Source organism: Solea senegalensis, linkage group LG18 (genome assembly GCF_019176455.1).
Source record: "Solea senegalensis isolate Sse05_10M linkage group LG18, IFAPA_SoseM_1, whole genome shotgun sequence".
NCBI lineage: Eukaryota > Metazoa > Chordata > Actinopteri > Pleuronectiformes > Soleidae > Solea > Solea senegalensis.
In genome coordinates this window covers 2,532,771-2,548,118 of record NC_058041.1, presented here as the reverse complement: position 1 = coordinate 2,548,118, position 15,348 = coordinate 2,532,771, and the positions used below count along the sequence as shown (strand labels likewise).

The 15,348-nt window shown below is 43.3% G+C and overlaps 3 protein-coding genes across 8 annotated transcripts; 2 read left to right on the top strand and 1 right to left on the bottom strand.

Moving 5' to 3' along the window:
* Nucleotides 1-588: 588 nt before the first annotated feature.
* On the top strand, nt 589-5,353 carry anks3 (ankyrin repeat and sterile alpha motif domain containing 3). Of its 4 annotated transcripts, none has more exons than XM_044013935.1 (16): nt 589-669; nt 1,052-1,250; nt 1,618-1,816; nt 1,957-2,078; nt 2,164-2,245; nt 2,339-2,456; nt 2,524-2,676; nt 2,852-2,980; nt 3,071-3,186; nt 3,278-3,442; nt 3,528-3,652; nt 3,727-3,868; nt 3,962-4,235; nt 4,331-4,402; nt 4,477-4,568; nt 4,646-5,353. In XM_044013935.1, exons 2-15 carry the CDS (start codon nt 1,084-1,086, stop codon nt 4,557-4,559), a joined length of 1,947 nt encoding a protein of 648 aa, XP_043869870.1. In that variant the 5' UTR covers nt 589-669; nt 1,052-1,083; the 3' UTR covers nt 4,560-4,568; nt 4,646-5,353. The 4 variants fall into 4 exon arrangements, with proteins under 4 accessions (XP_043869870.1, XP_043869871.1, XP_043869872.1 ...); XM_044013936.1 differs by having other exon boundaries at nt 600-673; nt 2,527-2,676; XM_044013937.1 differs by having other exon boundaries at nt 600-673; nt 4,334-4,402.
* A 735-nt stretch (nt 5,354-6,088) lies between these two features.
* On the bottom strand, nt 6,089-12,472 carry wdr24 (WD repeat domain 24). 2 transcript variants are annotated; one of them, XM_044013932.1, is made up of 11 exons: nt 12,413-12,472; nt 11,467-11,552; nt 10,764-11,248; nt 10,488-10,665; nt 9,713-10,385; nt 9,340-9,452; nt 9,125-9,252; nt 8,904-9,002; nt 8,254-8,591; nt 7,890-8,074; nt 6,089-6,728 (listed from the first exon to the last, which is right to left on the bottom strand). In XM_044013932.1, the coding sequence occupies exons 3-11, from the start codon at nt 11,242-11,244 to the stop codon at nt 6,560-6,562; spliced, it is 2,364 nt and encodes a 787-aa protein (XP_043869867.1). In that variant the 5' UTR covers nt 11,245-11,248; nt 11,467-11,552; nt 12,413-12,472; the 3' UTR covers nt 6,089-6,559. The 2 variants fall into 2 exon arrangements, with proteins under 2 accessions (XP_043869867.1, XP_043869868.1); XM_044013933.1 differs by lacking the exon at nt 12,413-12,472 and adding an exon at nt 12,069-12,391.
* On the top strand, nt 11,879-14,313 carry zgc:112496 (uncharacterized protein LOC541336 homolog). Of its 2 annotated transcripts, none has more exons than XM_044013939.1 (6): nt 11,879-12,079; nt 12,715-12,841; nt 13,256-13,349; nt 13,423-13,582; nt 13,726-13,878; nt 14,109-14,313. In XM_044013939.1, exons 2-6 carry the CDS (start codon nt 12,717-12,719, stop codon nt 14,273-14,275), a joined length of 699 nt encoding a protein of 232 aa, XP_043869874.1. In that variant the 5' UTR covers nt 11,879-12,079; nt 12,715-12,716; the 3' UTR covers nt 14,276-14,313. The 2 variants fall into 2 exon arrangements, with proteins under 2 accessions (XP_043869874.1, XP_043869873.1); XM_044013938.1 differs by lacking the exon at nt 11,879-12,079 and adding an exon at nt 12,454-12,549.
* Nucleotides 14,314-15,348: the final 1,035 nt, after the last annotated feature.

The following is a 15,348-nucleotide window of genomic DNA, read 5'->3' as shown; positions in this document are numbered from 1 at the left end:
CTTGTCAAACCTCCAAAGATGCAGTTAATAACAAAAGTAGGGCTGCAAGGAATATTTGTTTAATCAATTATTAATTCATTTCTAAATTAAAAATAAAAATCATTACTAGATTTTTCCAGCTTCTTAAATGTGAATATTTTCTGGTTTCTTTGATCCATATAACAAAGAAATCACTAAAACTGAATCATTTTGGTTTGTGACACTTTATGGACCAAACAAGTGCCTGATTACTCAATTAACAAAAAATAATCTGTTGCAGCCCTAATAACATGGTAGTTTTATCTATTGATAATGTAAACTCATACATTTACATCTAAATAGTTTTTCAAAACTGAAAACAAAAACAATCAAGCAATAAAACCATATTGATGTACTGATGGTTTAAGACAAGTGTTAATGGTAAATATGATATAACCTTCCCTTAAAAAAAACAAAAACATATCCACAAAGACCAAAGAAAAAACATGTTTGAAAAGATATATGTTTATGAAATATACACAAGTGCGCGATTTTTTTCAATTAATTAAGTGTTAAATAAAAAGCTATTATTAAGTATGTTATGCGGTATCTTTCAAAGAGGAAAAGGTGGGGCGTGGTTGCGTTTCCGCACGAGCACATTTCAGTGTGACACGCCAAACAGAAAGTTTATCCGCTGAGAAAAATAAACTAGTAAGTAAGTGCACTTTTACCCTTTAAACTAATGTCGTTTGTTAAGTTAGAGACTTAATGTTGTTTTTAGACAATGTGCAGACTGATAGTTTTAATACTGGGTTTTGCTACGCTAACGTTAAACTTGCTAAAAGAGCAGATTTTTGGAGAGAGTTAGCTCTGGGTCAGTGTGAAGTCACGCTAGTTTAATACTGACATTAATCAGCCTTGTTTGTGTGTTATTTACAAACTACACACAGCGACGTAACACTCATCTTGTTATGTTGATGTATGAAACTGTATTTTAAAGCGTGGCTCATGTTGTTTTTGTTCGGTTGCTGTTCTGAATCATGAGTGTGTCACAGCAGTGGTCACTCACAGGGTTCACCTTTTTGTTTTCCAGGTGTGAAGGAGGGACGAGTGAGGAGGTGGAAAATGTCCGAGCTAAGCGACGAGGCCAGTGAATCAGAGCAGCTGGGCGTCAGCCTCTCCCTGTGGCTGGGCGATTCCCTGGTCCGACCCGAGGAGCTGGATGTTCCCCTGGACCTCCACACCGCCTGCTCCATCGGACAGTACGACGTGGTGGCCGGGTGCATCAAACAGTGGGTTTCCATAAGACTTATTCATTTATTGGAAACTTGTGTATATATATGTGTGTGCGTGTGTGTATATATGTATACACACACATTCATTCTATATATATATATATATATAAATATATGTAGATATATAGATTTATATACACATACCTTTTATACTTTAAGTTTCCATCTGTTGTCCCTAAAGATGTTAACAGAGGCAAAGATTTAAAAAAAAAAACAAAGAAAAAAAACAAATATATCCACAGCAGCTCAGCCCCTCTTGTATTCAATAAATGGAATGTTTATTTCAGCTTATCCAACTGGGCTAAGTAAACCTAAGAAAGCCACAAGTGCACGTCATTATTATATATTCTATATATTCTTTCAGACGTGAGGTGAATCTGGATGGTAAGAACATCGGCGGATGGACCCCACTGATGTATGCGTCCTACATTGGCCATGACAACATCGCAAACCTGCTGCTGGAAGCTGGCGTGAATGTAAATGCCACCACTGCCAAAGGTCTGACCCCACTGATGCTGGCAGCGAGCTGTGGCAACGAGAGTATCGCATACTTCCTGCTTCAGGTACAAAATGGTGTGACTGGATCAGCCCAAAACCTGGATGTTGTATTATCCTAGGAACATGGAGGGGAATCTCTGGAAGTCATCTCTAGTTATTTAGAGTGTAAAAGGCTTCCTGTTTTCTTTTTTTCTGACCCTAAAAGCAAGGTGCAGAGCTGGAGCTGAAGGACTCACGGGGCTGGACTGCTTTGTTCCACTGCACAGGCACTGGCCACCAGCAGATGGTCAAGTTCCTGCTGGACAACAATGCTGATGCCAATGTTAAGTGAGTGTCTTCATTCATGACAATTCTTCTACAAACACTTTGTCTTCACATCAAGTTTTTCCATGATCCTCTGATTCATTCACAGGGAGCCAGGCTCTGGTGTCACTCCCCTGATGGAGGCTGCAGCTTCTGGACATGAAATCATAGTTCAGTACCTGCTCGATCATGTGAGTAGGTTAGACCTGTAAAACTGTAAATCATGCTGTGCATGTAGGTAGAGCTGCATGACCGTGACATCTGTTTGTTTAAATTATGGACAGAAAGTTAAAGTTGATGACCGCAACGCAAAAGGAGAGACAGCCCGTGCCCTAGCGATGATGTACGGCTTTACCAAAATCGTCAGCCTCATTGACTCGCGCTCTCCAAGGATCAAACCAGGTAGGGACCTTTCTTTAAAGTTGACTTTTACATTTTTACTAAGTTATAATTCTTTCTTTGACTTTAGCAGGACACTTTGAAGACCTGAGCTCCTCCGAGGACTCGGACAGCACACCACCGAGGATCAGGCCAAGTCGAAACCGAGCTAAAGGCGTTAGCATCCACGATGGCCCACAGGCCATCGCCAAGTTCCGAGTAGGAGGCACCAGCAAACTGTGTGGTAGTGTCACATAATTTATCCAGCCTGTATCTTTGTTCAGAGTGTAGTGGTTGGAACTACAGTCAGCCTGTGCCGTCAGGAGGAGGATTGACACTTGCAGTAGTTGGCATAAAGTTATGCTTGATGGTAATAACCACGGGTGGGACAGAAGTTAATGTAGGACTTTGCCCCACAGAGCCTGCTGCAGTGCCACCGGGCTACATGACGTTCAGGGATATCGGTGGACAGAGTGAAGGCCTCTGCTATCGTGATGTGACTTCCCCCATCAATGAGCTGGATGGCCAGAGCAACAGCAGCAGCAGAGGTGACTTGTCTGCTGGTGTTGTTTTTGTTTTTTAATAAAACGGGAGATCCTTTGGGCACTGGTTCTAAATAGTTTCTGTTCCCGTTCCAGATGACAGTCCATTCTTTGACAATGACATGCCCACCATGAGGAGCAGCAGTAGCAGCAGCGAGGGCCTGCCTCATGTGATCGGCCTCAACTGGGAAGGCTCAGTGGAAAGTAACGAGGTGAACGCAGAAGAGCTCCACAGAGATCCAAACAATAGATTATTATTTTTGTTTATACGAGGTGACAAACACATGTGCCTTTGACCCTCAGGACTCTGACCAGTGCAAAAAGAGCAGCTCCCGCAGAGTAAATAAGGGTCATCACTCGAAAGGCAAGAATCGCCACGGGAACAATGACGCAGCTCACTCCAGTGGGACGGGGAATTGTGGGATTCGCTCACATGTTGTTCCTCCGCCTTCTTACACTGGTCCAAAGGCATGTGTGGTTTTAGACTGTTTGATTGACTAGGAATGTGATGTATGTGGTTCCTGACCAGAACTATAACGTCTTATTCTTGCAGGATTTGGCAGAGTTTTTGGAGCAAATTGGCTTCTCAAAGTATCTTCCATTACTTGAGGAGCAAGACATTGACCTACGGATATTTCTCACACTGACTGAAAATGATCTCAAAGAAATAGGAATCACGTAAGAGACTTCAGGCCCTCTATCACATTATAACAATAAACAGTGTTATTTCATAATCTAGCCTTGTTGTCCAGGTTGTTTGGACCCAAGCGTAAGATGACCTCCGCCATTGCGAGGTGGCACAGTAGCGCTCGACCACCCGGTGATGCTCTGGAACAGGCTTATGCTGACCAGCTTGAAGCAGAGATGCAAGAAATGGCTATTCAGCTACACAAGGTAATCCCTGTAACCTAAATGTAACATGTATTGAATTAACTGAAACCTTTTTTTTTTACTCCACAAATAACAGACTTACTCTCCTTGTTGCAGCGCTGTGAGGAGATGGAGAACCTGCAGAGCCAGGTCTCTCAGGAGAAGGAGCTGCGGACTGTGATGGAGGGATGCCTGATGGAGGACAAGATGGCATGGAAGAGGGTTCACACTGAGCTAGTGGAGAACCATCGGCTAGCACAGGACATGAGCGCTACACTGGCAAAGGCAAGGACCTGTTGTGCCGAGCTGCTCTCTGGCGTCACTAGTGATGGCAATGGCTGCCTGTATACAGGTGCGGACAATAAAGCAAAAGATGATACCGGTGTTAAAGGTGAGACTTTGGGTCATGCTGAACTGCTCATTTAATTTTAACCCACAATTTGTATGGGATTTTCAAGCGTGAAGTGATTTTATGTCTCGTTCTAGCAGCGGGTGGCCTGGCATCCTCCAAAGTTGTCGAGCTAATGAAGACGCTGGATTCCCATGAAGATCAACTGGGTAAGATACTGTGATGCTAATTGAGTTAAGCGCCTTTGCACTCTCTAGTTCTAATGTGGGTTTCATTATCACAGCGGGGACACTCAACACTATGCTGCAAAGTCTGAGGAGACTGAGTGCTCCTGAAAAAGTTTCAGATAGCTGGGAACGGCCTTAACCTGTCAAGGTAAGTCTCTACTGGCTGGAAATACTCGATGAAATCTATAGCTGCTTAAAAAAACTTGCTTTCTTAATTTTGGAAAGGGGTTTCTGCCAATATTTGACGGAGGGTGATCCGACCACCCTGAACAATCCTCACTGGAATGGGAGAAAAAGGAGCCAGCCCCAGACTTGAAGCAGCTGACCTGCTGTGCCCCCTCCCTCTGGGTTTGGCTGAAAGACCAGAGCTGGCCAGATGTGGACAAGGCCATGGAGAACGGCAGCTGCTACAAGGAAATGACAAGCAGGCAGGAAGGGAACCTGACCCCCCCACATGCTTGTGCTGGTGAATACTGGACTCTGGTAGTTGCATTGTGAAAATGCAGAGTAGAGGAAAAGGACCTGCTAGTGGATCAGAGGTTGTTAAACTGTGAAGCATTTGTTTAAAAAAAAACAAAAAAAAAAAACATTTGTACTCTCTGCTGTATGAAATGCCACCAGGTGAAGTACATTTCTTAAGAGTAGGTAAGTAGTTTGTTTAGTTAAAATTTGGTGGTCATGAAATCTTCTCATTCATATTCCGCTTGGAAACTGTCAGTTAATCATCACACCAGGGAAGATCTACTCAGTCTACAGTCGTTCAGTTTGGACATGAGTTTAAGAACTGACAACATTTCCTATTTCAGATTTCCTTCAGTGAGTTGATTCACTGTGTATTTTTTAGACATCAAATCTGTTTCAAAATGAAATTGAAGTCCTGTAAAATGCTGGATTTGTCTTTGTATTGGGATGAAAATTAAAACCTTGAGGGTGGATAGTGTCGTTTTTGTTTCAGACTGACAGACGTAGAAAAGAAGGATCCATCTTCAAACCAAATTGTACAGAATGGCTCATTTCACTAGACGTAGGGAAAATTCTATTTTTATTGTAGTCCCAAGAATTTGGAGCTTGGAAAACTGCAAAATCATGTTTGTTTCTTTAATTCTCAGACACACCAGGTCCTGCCTGTCCAGGTGTTTGAACTTATCAGGACGTTTCACCACTCATTCAAGAGGCTTCTTCAGCTCCCCTCTTGGATGAGAGGTGAAATGTCTTAACACCGAGAATCTACACCCGGTGGATTAGTATTTGATTCGATGTACATCGCTCTGTGTGGTCTGAGTAAACTGAGCCTGGGGATTAGGCACCCTCCCTCCTGATTGTTGAGGAGTCCTCATATGGAACATATCTGAAAGTCCTTGTTTTGTCCCGGGGCCTTGGCGAGTAAATCAACAACACGATGACAGTTACTGGCTCAGTAACAACCTTGGCACAACACAAATGTTTGGCTCAGTTTAGCTTTTGCAGCTGATCCAGATACAAATGTGCACAGACCAGCTCACGTATCACTGCTCTACACTTTAAAATAAATCTTTTTTTTTTTACTCTGAGAAATAATTTACTACAACACAGTTAAACTGAAATACTTTTTTAAATACAACAATGTCGAGGTTTCCGGTGAAGGCAGGTGATGAAATAAGAATTAAAGGTCCAGGAGAACGCAAAATATCAATTTAGTGGTTATTGCTTTAATGTATTTCTCTAATGGAGAGCAATTTGTCATAAATTAATCCAACAATATCTACAATTTTCCTCTTTAAAATAGGTTTTAGACATTATGTACAAACAGTAATCCACTTGAGGTGAGCAAACATTTCTGTACAGCCTTCAATGTTTCATTTAAGTGTTTTAAAAACAACATAAAAATGCAGCAACTGTGAATTCAAGAGCTATATTGTGTTTGTGTATCAACTGTAACATCTGTTCATGTACAAAACCAAGCAGCGGTTCAGAAACCAATTCAAGTAGAAATGTGAACTCATATGTGATTGTGTTTGCTTGTGACGAGAAGTAGCACACGCAGGACTAATCCTCCTTTAGACTCCACAGTGACACACCAGGGTCGAGAACATCTGTGGACTCTGTGTGTGTGTGTGTGTGTGTGATAGTACAGGCCAGTGTGAGACCGATTCCCACTCCTCAGGTGTACTCACACAGGTGACCACAGCCGGCAGGGCAGTGAGCGCTGCTTTTTAGCCAGTTCATGATGTGCTCCAGATGTCCACCGTGGCTGCAGCCCTGACACCACACAAACAGGCCCTTCACCACATGGTGGCACACTGCACACACACTGGCACACTGGTGACACCTACAAAAAAAACAAAAAAAAGTCCAGTTAGTTTCCTCTTTGAAGTCTTTCCCTTCAGCTAAGTAAAGCTGGAGACACACTACACAACTTTCACAGTCAGTACCGACAACCGAAAGACTGGGGATGACATGTTTAACGACTGCGCCTGGTGATTTGTCTCTCGTGAGAGCGACCATGTCTACAAGAGTGACAGTTTAAAGCAGGTGTCAAACTCAATAACAGAGAGGTCCATCTCCATCTGTCTTGCCTGATTTCCTCTGCTGTATTTCAGTAGTACAGCACAAAAAGTCCTGTAGTCACATGCTACTTGCCAATAATTTGCTGCACTCAATTTGTACTAGATGTATGAAGCTAAAAGAGAGGACGCCAAATACAAATAACCCCCCTCTGGTTCCACATTTATTTTGTTTATTTATTTTTACTGGCGAGGTAACTTGGTACTTATCAGTGAGCCAGTGGAAAAAAAGCTGGAAAGACACAGCATAGTATCTCTGAATATGACCAAATACAATTGCATGGTGGGCTGGATTTGGCCCGCGGGCCTCGAGTTTGACACCTGTGGTTTAAAAGGTAAACAAACATTGCCACCATTGTTTTGATATTCCCGCTACTTACTGTTGTCTTCGTCTTATGACGCTATTTCCGGTGTCCCCTCTACTCTTTTTAATTGGCTGCCGGCAACACGTATTTATTTATATATTTGGGCAGCCCGTGGCCAAGTGGAAAGGGAACTTGGCTTGTAACTGGAGGGTCGCCGGTTCAATTCCCCACCAGGTCAAAGGGCTGGGGTACCCCTGAGCAAGGTACCCAAGCCCCATTGCTCCCCGGGGGCCTGTGGCTGCCTCCTAATTCTAGGATGGGTTAAATGCAGAGAAATAACTTCCCTAAGGGGATTAATAAAGTATATGATTTAGATTTATTTGCAGTTCGGTGAGTCCAGAGTCGGCTCAAAGAAATTCAAACATGTTTGATAGACTATGACCGAGATGGTACAGATTTCTGTACCAACGAGCCATGCCGACTGTCCCCAACTAGTCCTGACTGGTGCAATCTTGTATCGTGTCCAAAACGAACAGAACTGTGAACTGTGAACCTGAGGATAATAATCACACACGTATACGCTTCTCTCTAAAATAACACACAACATTGCAATATTCACACCTGTCGCAGATCCAGCCCTTGTTGTTCATCGGCCGCTTGCAGTTGCTGCAGTTGATGTGTAGTGTTGTCGAAGTCTGGTTCAGGCAGGTGATGGCGCTGCACGTGCTCAGCTTGATGACCTCGTTGGACACGTTCCACAACTCAAAGCGCTGCAGCAGGTCTATGTAGGACATGTACCAGTGCTCCTGGAAAGAAGGAGACACATCTTCAGCTCACTGATTCTTCATTCATAGACATTATAAGTCATTATAGCCTCTAATAGTTCTGTGATTATCTTTCACGTATTTTCATCCTACATTTAGTCAGTAGTGTAATTCTTTGGTGTACAGTCAAAGCTTTTTACAACACTGATTTTCTAACTGACCTGGGTGAGGTCATCAATCTCTTTGCGGATCCTGTCGCCCAAAACGATGAGCACAGACACGGCCATCTGTACGTCGCCCTGCTCGGCGTAGTAGCTCAGCATCTCCCGCACTATGGGGCAGAAGAAGCTGGCAGGCAGGTGCGGGCTGAACAGTGGCTGGGAGATGGAGATGAGCGAAAAGGACTCGATGGGTGTCAGACAAGTGACCTCTGCCTCGTTGCCGCTGACATGTGGGGAGTCGGCCTTGTCCTGCTGAAGGTGCTCAGGCGCTGAAGGGTTGTCCATGATCTCATGGCGCAGTGGGAAGGCCTCCTGGGGCAGCGTGTACTCCTGCTCTTCTGTTGAGGAAAAGGGAACAGAGATATTATTAGACAAAACAGTGCTGACCACAGAGGCATTAATAAATTGCAGGTACTGACATTAGCATACACACAAAAAGAGAACTTTCCCAAAATGATCTTTTTCTTTTTCATTCTTGAAAGGTTGTCCATAAACATGGCATCATTTCAAGAAATCTCACACACACAGACTTTTCAGACATTTTCCAAAAACACTTAGTGGCTCCTAAAAGTCGAAAAAGATACACAACTTTTGCAGATTCTCCTTAACTTGTTCTCCTCTGCTTCCTCAAAAATGACACTGTGACTGACCTGTTTGGTTTTCATGTTCCATAGAGTAGAGGTCGTCGTCATCTAACTCTGCATCACCAAACATGTACTCAGCCTCACTGCCCTCCGTCTCCTCGTTTTCTGAAATTCAATATCGTGGTTAATATTTATACAATGAATATTGGAGCGGTAAACACAAACACGCCGCGATCTAGTCAAAGTTAAGTTATGACTTCTAAATAAAGACCGTTCTTATTTCTCACCTTCATTATTGTTGTTGATGAGTATGTTTCCAGGCTCCAGGTGGATGTTGTCCTGCCTGCTCTCACCTTTGCTGCGCTCCAGTCTGCTCTCCGTGCCAATACCAGTGCCCATTTCCTTCATACTGAAGCTGAAAACATCATGTACATCAAAATGTGGCAGCAAATGATGTGTACTACCATTTTCTAAAAGGCATAAACAAAAAAGAATCCCCTACCTATTCATCAAAGGCAAGGTGCCCAGTTTACCGAGGCTAAGGTTTAAACCGGGCGCGATGAGGTTTGCTGGGTCAGAGAACATGATTCGCAGCATGGTCCAAGTTGTAGAAACCTGTGATGTAAAAAAGAAAATCACTACACTTTCAGCATCACGATCAAATTAACCAGCCAAATAACGCATTGTTTACATTGGAAATAAAAAGAAATACGAGTGAAATGCTAATGAATATTGACAAAGCTGATATTTTTCGACCAATCAATAGAAGCCCTGGCACAGCTACGACACACCTCAAATGGAGTGATAAGAAATGAATTGTTTTTAGAAAAGTAATTAGAGCATCATAATCACAAAATTGCATTGATTTGCCTGACCTGAGGTCTTTTGAGCTCCCGCGCCACTTTGGCGTTGTGATCACACAGCTCAGCAAACGGTTTCCCACTGAGGAGGTAGAGTTGTGCCGTCTTGACAAACCAGTCCATTCGGTTACTGTCCAAGTCTGTCCCAAAGACGCTAAGAGCGCTGGACACGTGGGCAAACTGTTCTGTTGGATCAGCCTTCTTGAAGAAAAAGATCGGGTAGCGGCGGTCTCCTCCGGGGTAAGGCTTTCTGTTGGCATCGCCGCTGATCAGGCTCTCCTTAGCCGCAAAAGCCAAGTCACCAAACAGTCCAAAGCAGAGACCCTCGGGATTGGCCTTGTCCACAGGACGAGTGGCATCCTTGAACATGTGCTGGTAGAGCGTACTGTCCTTGGAGCCAGAGAGCAGAAATTGCGGGTCATGCTGATGCCGCCACACAATACCAGTGGTCACGTCTTTGTGTTCCTCAAAGGTAGCAAAGGGAATGAAGGGTCTACGGATGTCCCACACATAGATGTTATGGTCCACCATCATGGAGCAGGTGGCCAGATGATGCTTTCTCTCCGGCCGCCATTTGACTCGAGCCACTGAAGCGATCGTCTGGACACAGTAGATCTCTTTTGCCCTGTTCGTGGTCATGTCCCAAACTTTCACCATCTTGTCTCTGCCCCCTGTTGCCAGCCAGCCCCTAAAACAGAAAAAGTTGGTTGTATGAGCCTAAATGAGTAATTAAAAAACTCATAACAACCATACAGCAAGGACATATTTGTAATTGTGTAATTTCTCTAACCTGTCATCAGGATGCCAGTCACAGCAGAACACAGGGCCAGTATGAGCAGTAAACATTCGCTCATATCGGTCTGGACGCCTGATGTCCCACAGTTGGACGTTACCGTTCTCAAAGGACGCAGCAAATGTGAAATAGTCCTTCATACTAAACTGGACGTCCCTAACGCTTTCTGACTGACCTAGAGGAGAAGGTGCAAAGAAGAAAATCAGGAAAAATGCATAGATCGATCATTTAAATTTATAGTAAATGTAAAGAAGAGTTGGGTTTATGTCATACCAGAGAAAGTGCTGACAGATTCTTTCTTGCGCAGGTCAAAGCACTTCATGAAGCCATCCTGAGAGCCACTGAGCAACATGTAAGCCTCTGTGGGATGGAAGCACACCTTGTTGACGGTGCGTTTGTGCTCGGTAAACAGCTGCTCCTGCTTGTTACGAGAAGGTTTCCCCAGGTTCCATGTGACCACCGCTCCGTTGGTAGCCGCTGTGGCGAGCAGGTTCTCTTCCATCTGGTGCCACATCACATCTGCACAGCTGAAGTTGAGGGAGGGTTTGCGACCGACGCGCAGATTCAGCTTCTCCACAAACTGCTCCTCCTCCAGTGCGTAGATCTTGAAGATGTTGCGGCCCGCCACCACCACCTGCGCAGCATCACGGCACACGCTGATGGCGTTGGCGGGAGCATCCAAGTGGCAGAACATTGTTCGGCCACTGATGGTATTGCTGCTGAGAGCTGTGGTGACCCGAGACATTTTCTCCATGTTGCTGGTGGAGACAAGATTTCTTTCTTAAAATGACAAACTCAAAAGCCACACACTCACACATTTGTATTAGTGCCATGTGGCGATCAAAAAACCCACCAGCAGGTGGCACTCTACATAGCAATATGAAGCATGTACCTCATGCAGTGGTGCATGGTGGTAATGTGTAACAATCCATTTAATGAATAGTATCATACACACGTTAACATTTCAGACACTTACTCGGAGTAGAACTGCTGGCCTCTTCAATATCTGCAGCAGCACAGAGGCCTCCTCATACGCTCCCATGAGAGCCCCTTGCTGGTTTGCTAGTGAAAGATGTGAGCAACACAGACTTTAAATAATATGTCAAAAAGTATACATTTTGCAGTATATCCATGGAGATCAGACAAACTTTTGTAAACAATATCAACAGAACAGATTAGTGTAACCACACAAACTTTTGTGGGGAAAAATAGATTTCGGAAAAAAATCATAATTCAATGTTTGGATGACACCAAAACAATTATTTTTTTAACATAACACAAAAGACTAAATGATTAATCAAAGAATGAAAATGTGCACCATAAAGTAGACATTTAAATCTGACTGAATGACCATACAATGACAAAGGTTGTATAATATATCACGTGCTGTCCTAACGTTGTGCAGCCATACTGGTAAAACACAGAAGTCTTCTGAGGGTTTGTTTGTTTTATGCACCTCCAGCCTCATAGCTGATTATTATTGCTGCTCAGTGAATAAACACGTGAAGACATATTGACAGTGATAGGAGTCCCAACAGTTTGAGAAAGTGTATAACTTTGTGCATAAACTCTACTCACATTGAAGAGAGGTAGGTGCTTTAATTCCTCACTATTACATAGTCAAAAAAACCTCGGGTTCGTGCTTTGTTTTAGTTCGCCTTTCACCTTAAAAACACAGTTATGTGTGGACGAACTCTTTGCTCCTGTGTGACTGCAGCATAAACATGACGGCTAACGCGATGCTAATGCTATCGAGCTAACCTGGCTACCGAGCACTTTTTTCCGCAGACGAAACGTGCACGACGCTGAGCTAAGTGTTTTTTTTACGTGTGTGCCAAACAAGTGAGGAACTGTCTGGCGTGTAGCGTTGTTATGTTAACGTATTCAGGAGGAAACGTGTATATCAAAGTATTTCCACAAACCTTGTGAAACTGTTGCTCGCTGTTTGCGCTACCGGAAGTAGCTTGTTCTGTAATCTCGCGAGAACTCCGTGCGGTATCATGGTTTTGCACGATCTCAAGATATTACATGTTTTTCATAAATGCGCACAGGACGACAGGTATGTTTTGTTTTAGGTGTCGTTCGAACGAGGGTTAAACTTGTATAAACTGGATCAAATCTCGGTTTGTGTGGTTCATTCTTGTGATACTGGCGTTACTAATTCATATGCACGTGTCTTTAGAAGTGATGACAGTGTGAACTCTCCCTGCTTTTCTCTTCTCAGTCATGAGTGCACTCTTCGCCTGTGAGGAACCCGCTGCGTGGAGGAGAGTGTATGAGAAGTACTGGGAAGTAGTGGAAGCTAAATCCAAAGCCAAAAAACCTGGAAAGCTGCTGAACCTTGAAAAGTGGTAATTTCCCCCACTTATCATAACTACACTTTATTTTATTGTAAGTACTGTGCAGAACTATTTAGGCATTAACAGTCAACTGAGGATGTTTTGTCAAAATAATACCAATAACATCATATTAGTGTTTTATGACTGACTCTATGATGCTGAGATCAGGGGGGCCACACCGTCCAATGCAGGGCTCTTTGGCTCATGCTGTAGAATTACATTTAAAACAGTTTAATCGTCTCCAAGACGGTTCTATATAATGACACGAATCCAAACATCTACGATGCCTTAAGCGTTTGCACAGTCGAGAAAATCTGAGTGTTTCTTTCCTCCCCTAATCTGATATGTAAACAGAGTTTTGTCAACCTTGCTATGAGAATACAACACAGGTTACTGGTTCTAATGTGTGTGTATCTCTGTGGTCAGGTACCACGAGGAGCTGCCCGCACTCATTTCAGGCCGATCTGACAAACACGTCAATCTGTCAGAGTTGGTGAAACTAATGGAGTGGAAGCTCACTGTAAGTAAAGTCTAGACCATAAACCAGTGTCGCGTTGTGTGTCCTTGACTGGGATCTATGTGCTTTTCTGCAGAGAGGGAAGTTCAGGCCGAGGCTGCAGCAGCTGGTGGCTTCCAACGGTGAGGAAACTGTAGAGGAATGTTCCAGAAAAGCCTTCAGCCTCCTGCCTGATGTGCAAGCAGCGATTGCAGAGCTCAGCTCCCTAAAAGGAGTCGGGCCAGCCACCGCTTCAGGTGAGCGCTGCATCTTTATTGTGTCTCTGAAATCACTATGTCAAACCTGCTTTCAGGCACATTGATAGAGAAGTGCTTATCCTGGTGGTCTGAGTGACTCTCTGCTTAGCCAGGCTAAATTCACTTTCACTTTTTTGTTGCAGCTGTGTTGGCGGCAGGAGCTCCAGCACAGACCGCGTTCATGTCCGATGAAGCCATGGAGAGCATCCCAGGACTGAAGCCCATCCAATACACAGCCAAACATTATGCTCTGTTCCTGGACAAGATGGTTGAGCGTACCAAAAAACTAAACAAAGGTGAGGGGAGGAATAGTGGTTACAATCAATATGCGTTTTCCTGTTTTTTTGAACTTTTGTACTCAGACAGGACAAGGCTCAAAAGTATATTCACTTTCTGTTTGTAAAAGTGTTGATTTAATGTAGTGTTTAGACACAGATGAACAGGAAAAAGACACGTTTAAGGCTCTCGATCTGTTGACTTGTGTCCACAATCCACATCATTTTTGCTGGCCTCCTCTCGTCCTCAGTGGATCCCCAGCAGGACTGGACACCCCACAGGCTGGAGCTGTGTTTGTGGGCGATGACCATAGCTGCTCAGCAGCAGCTCCCGTTTGTAAAGGATGTTGATGTGAAAGAAAGAGGTGCAGACTCCGACACGGACCAGAGACCAACAAAGAGAATCAAAACAAGATAAAAATCCTATTTTTCTTTAAATTTACAATGTGAATGTTTGCCAATTTTTGTATTTTTCCAAAAATAATAAAGACCTGGATAAAGTGTTATTTTGATGAAGTAATTATTTGAGTAGTGGAAAATCCAAAGATACTGTAATAATAATGATGATATAGTGGTAAAACACACTTAAAAGCAATGGGATGTTGCCACAGTATTGTTCTTTATTTATATCGTTTCTAAATGAAAGCAAAGTACAATGAACAGTAAAAAATAAAACAAAATATATTCATATATATACAATATAAAATGGTTCCATTCAGAACATTTAAAAAGTACAATAGATTGTGAAGTAATTAATGAGGACTTTGATATAAATTACCCATATGTAAATTTTTAGCTTTGCTTAAGTTACCTCATGACCATGAGAAAAATAGGTTCTGCTTTTTTTTTTTGTAAACGGCGTGTCGGTCCGATCTCTTTGTCGGGTCAGAGAGAGGTCGAACCTTCGTAGGCTTGGCACCATTTTGTCAAACACAAAGTAGGCAGCTCATGAGAAACTACCACAGCAGCACAGATATGACTTTGAGAGGGGATCAGGACTGTCGATTAAACAAAACACCACGTGATATTTGCGTGACCTGGAGTGGCTCAGGCAGTATTTGTATTAACCCACAAAAAAAGGAAAATCTGTACCAAAGCTAGAAACTGGGGAAACGAAAGCGTGAAGGAGGTGAAAATCTGTGTCACACTCCTGTGAAACGTCTCGCTGTGGAAGATGGGGAAATCTGGAAATCACACGTTCTTTCATTTAAAGTTGGATCGAGATGCATGTTTTGGTTTTTGTGTCCGAGCTAATTTCACACGTGTTTGATAACACCACCCTTTTCTACTGTACACACAATGACAGATGCATACCCAGTTTATAATCCAAACACATCTCTAGAAGACCTTGAAATCCTCTGAACTGGCACTGCAAAGTGTGAGTTTCTGCACTGGTGAGCGATCGTCCAGTGATTTGTTGTTAACACACTTTCCCAGAAAAATGCTCAGTCCCTGCAGTGACACTTATATGTAGCACTAAAAGGCAAACCT

Bases quoted from the DNA above. Each gene is read 5' to 3' on its own strand.
- anks3 (XM_044013935.1), top strand. From the start codon at position 1,084: ATGTCCGAGCTAAGCGACGAGGCCAGTGAATCAGAGCAGCTGGGCGTC. The intron at 2,079-2,163 runs GTGAGTGTCTTC...ATTCATTCACAG, and splicing joins AATGCTGATGCCAATGTTAA to GGAGCCAGGCTCTGGTGTCA. The intron at 3,443-3,527 runs GCATGTGTGGTT...TTATTCTTGCAG, and splicing joins CTTCTTACACTGGTCCAAAG to GATTTGGCAGAGTTTTTGGA.
- zgc:112496 (XM_044013938.1), top strand. From the start codon at position 12,519: ATGTTTTTCATAAATGCGCACAGGACGACAG. The intron at 13,350-13,422 runs GTAAGTAAAGTC...GCTTTTCTGCAG, and splicing joins TAATGGAGTGGAAGCTCACT to AGAGGGAAGTTCAGGCCGAG. The intron at 13,583-13,725 runs GTGAGCGCTGCA...TTTTTGTTGCAG, and splicing joins CGGGCCAGCCACCGCTTCAG to CTGTGTTGGCGGCAGGAGCT.
- wdr24 (XM_044013932.1), bottom strand. From the start codon at position 11,244: ATGGAGAAAATGTCTCGGGTCACCACAGCTCTCAGCAGCAATACCATC. The intron at 10,666-10,763 runs GTATGACATAAA...CTTCTCCTCTAG, and splicing joins ATCTGTCAGCACTTTCTCTG to GTCAGTCAGAAAGCGTTAGG. The intron at 8,592-8,903 runs GTCAGTCACAGT...TTTCCTCAACAG, and splicing joins GGAACATGAAAACCAAACAG to AAGAGCAGGAGTACACGCTG.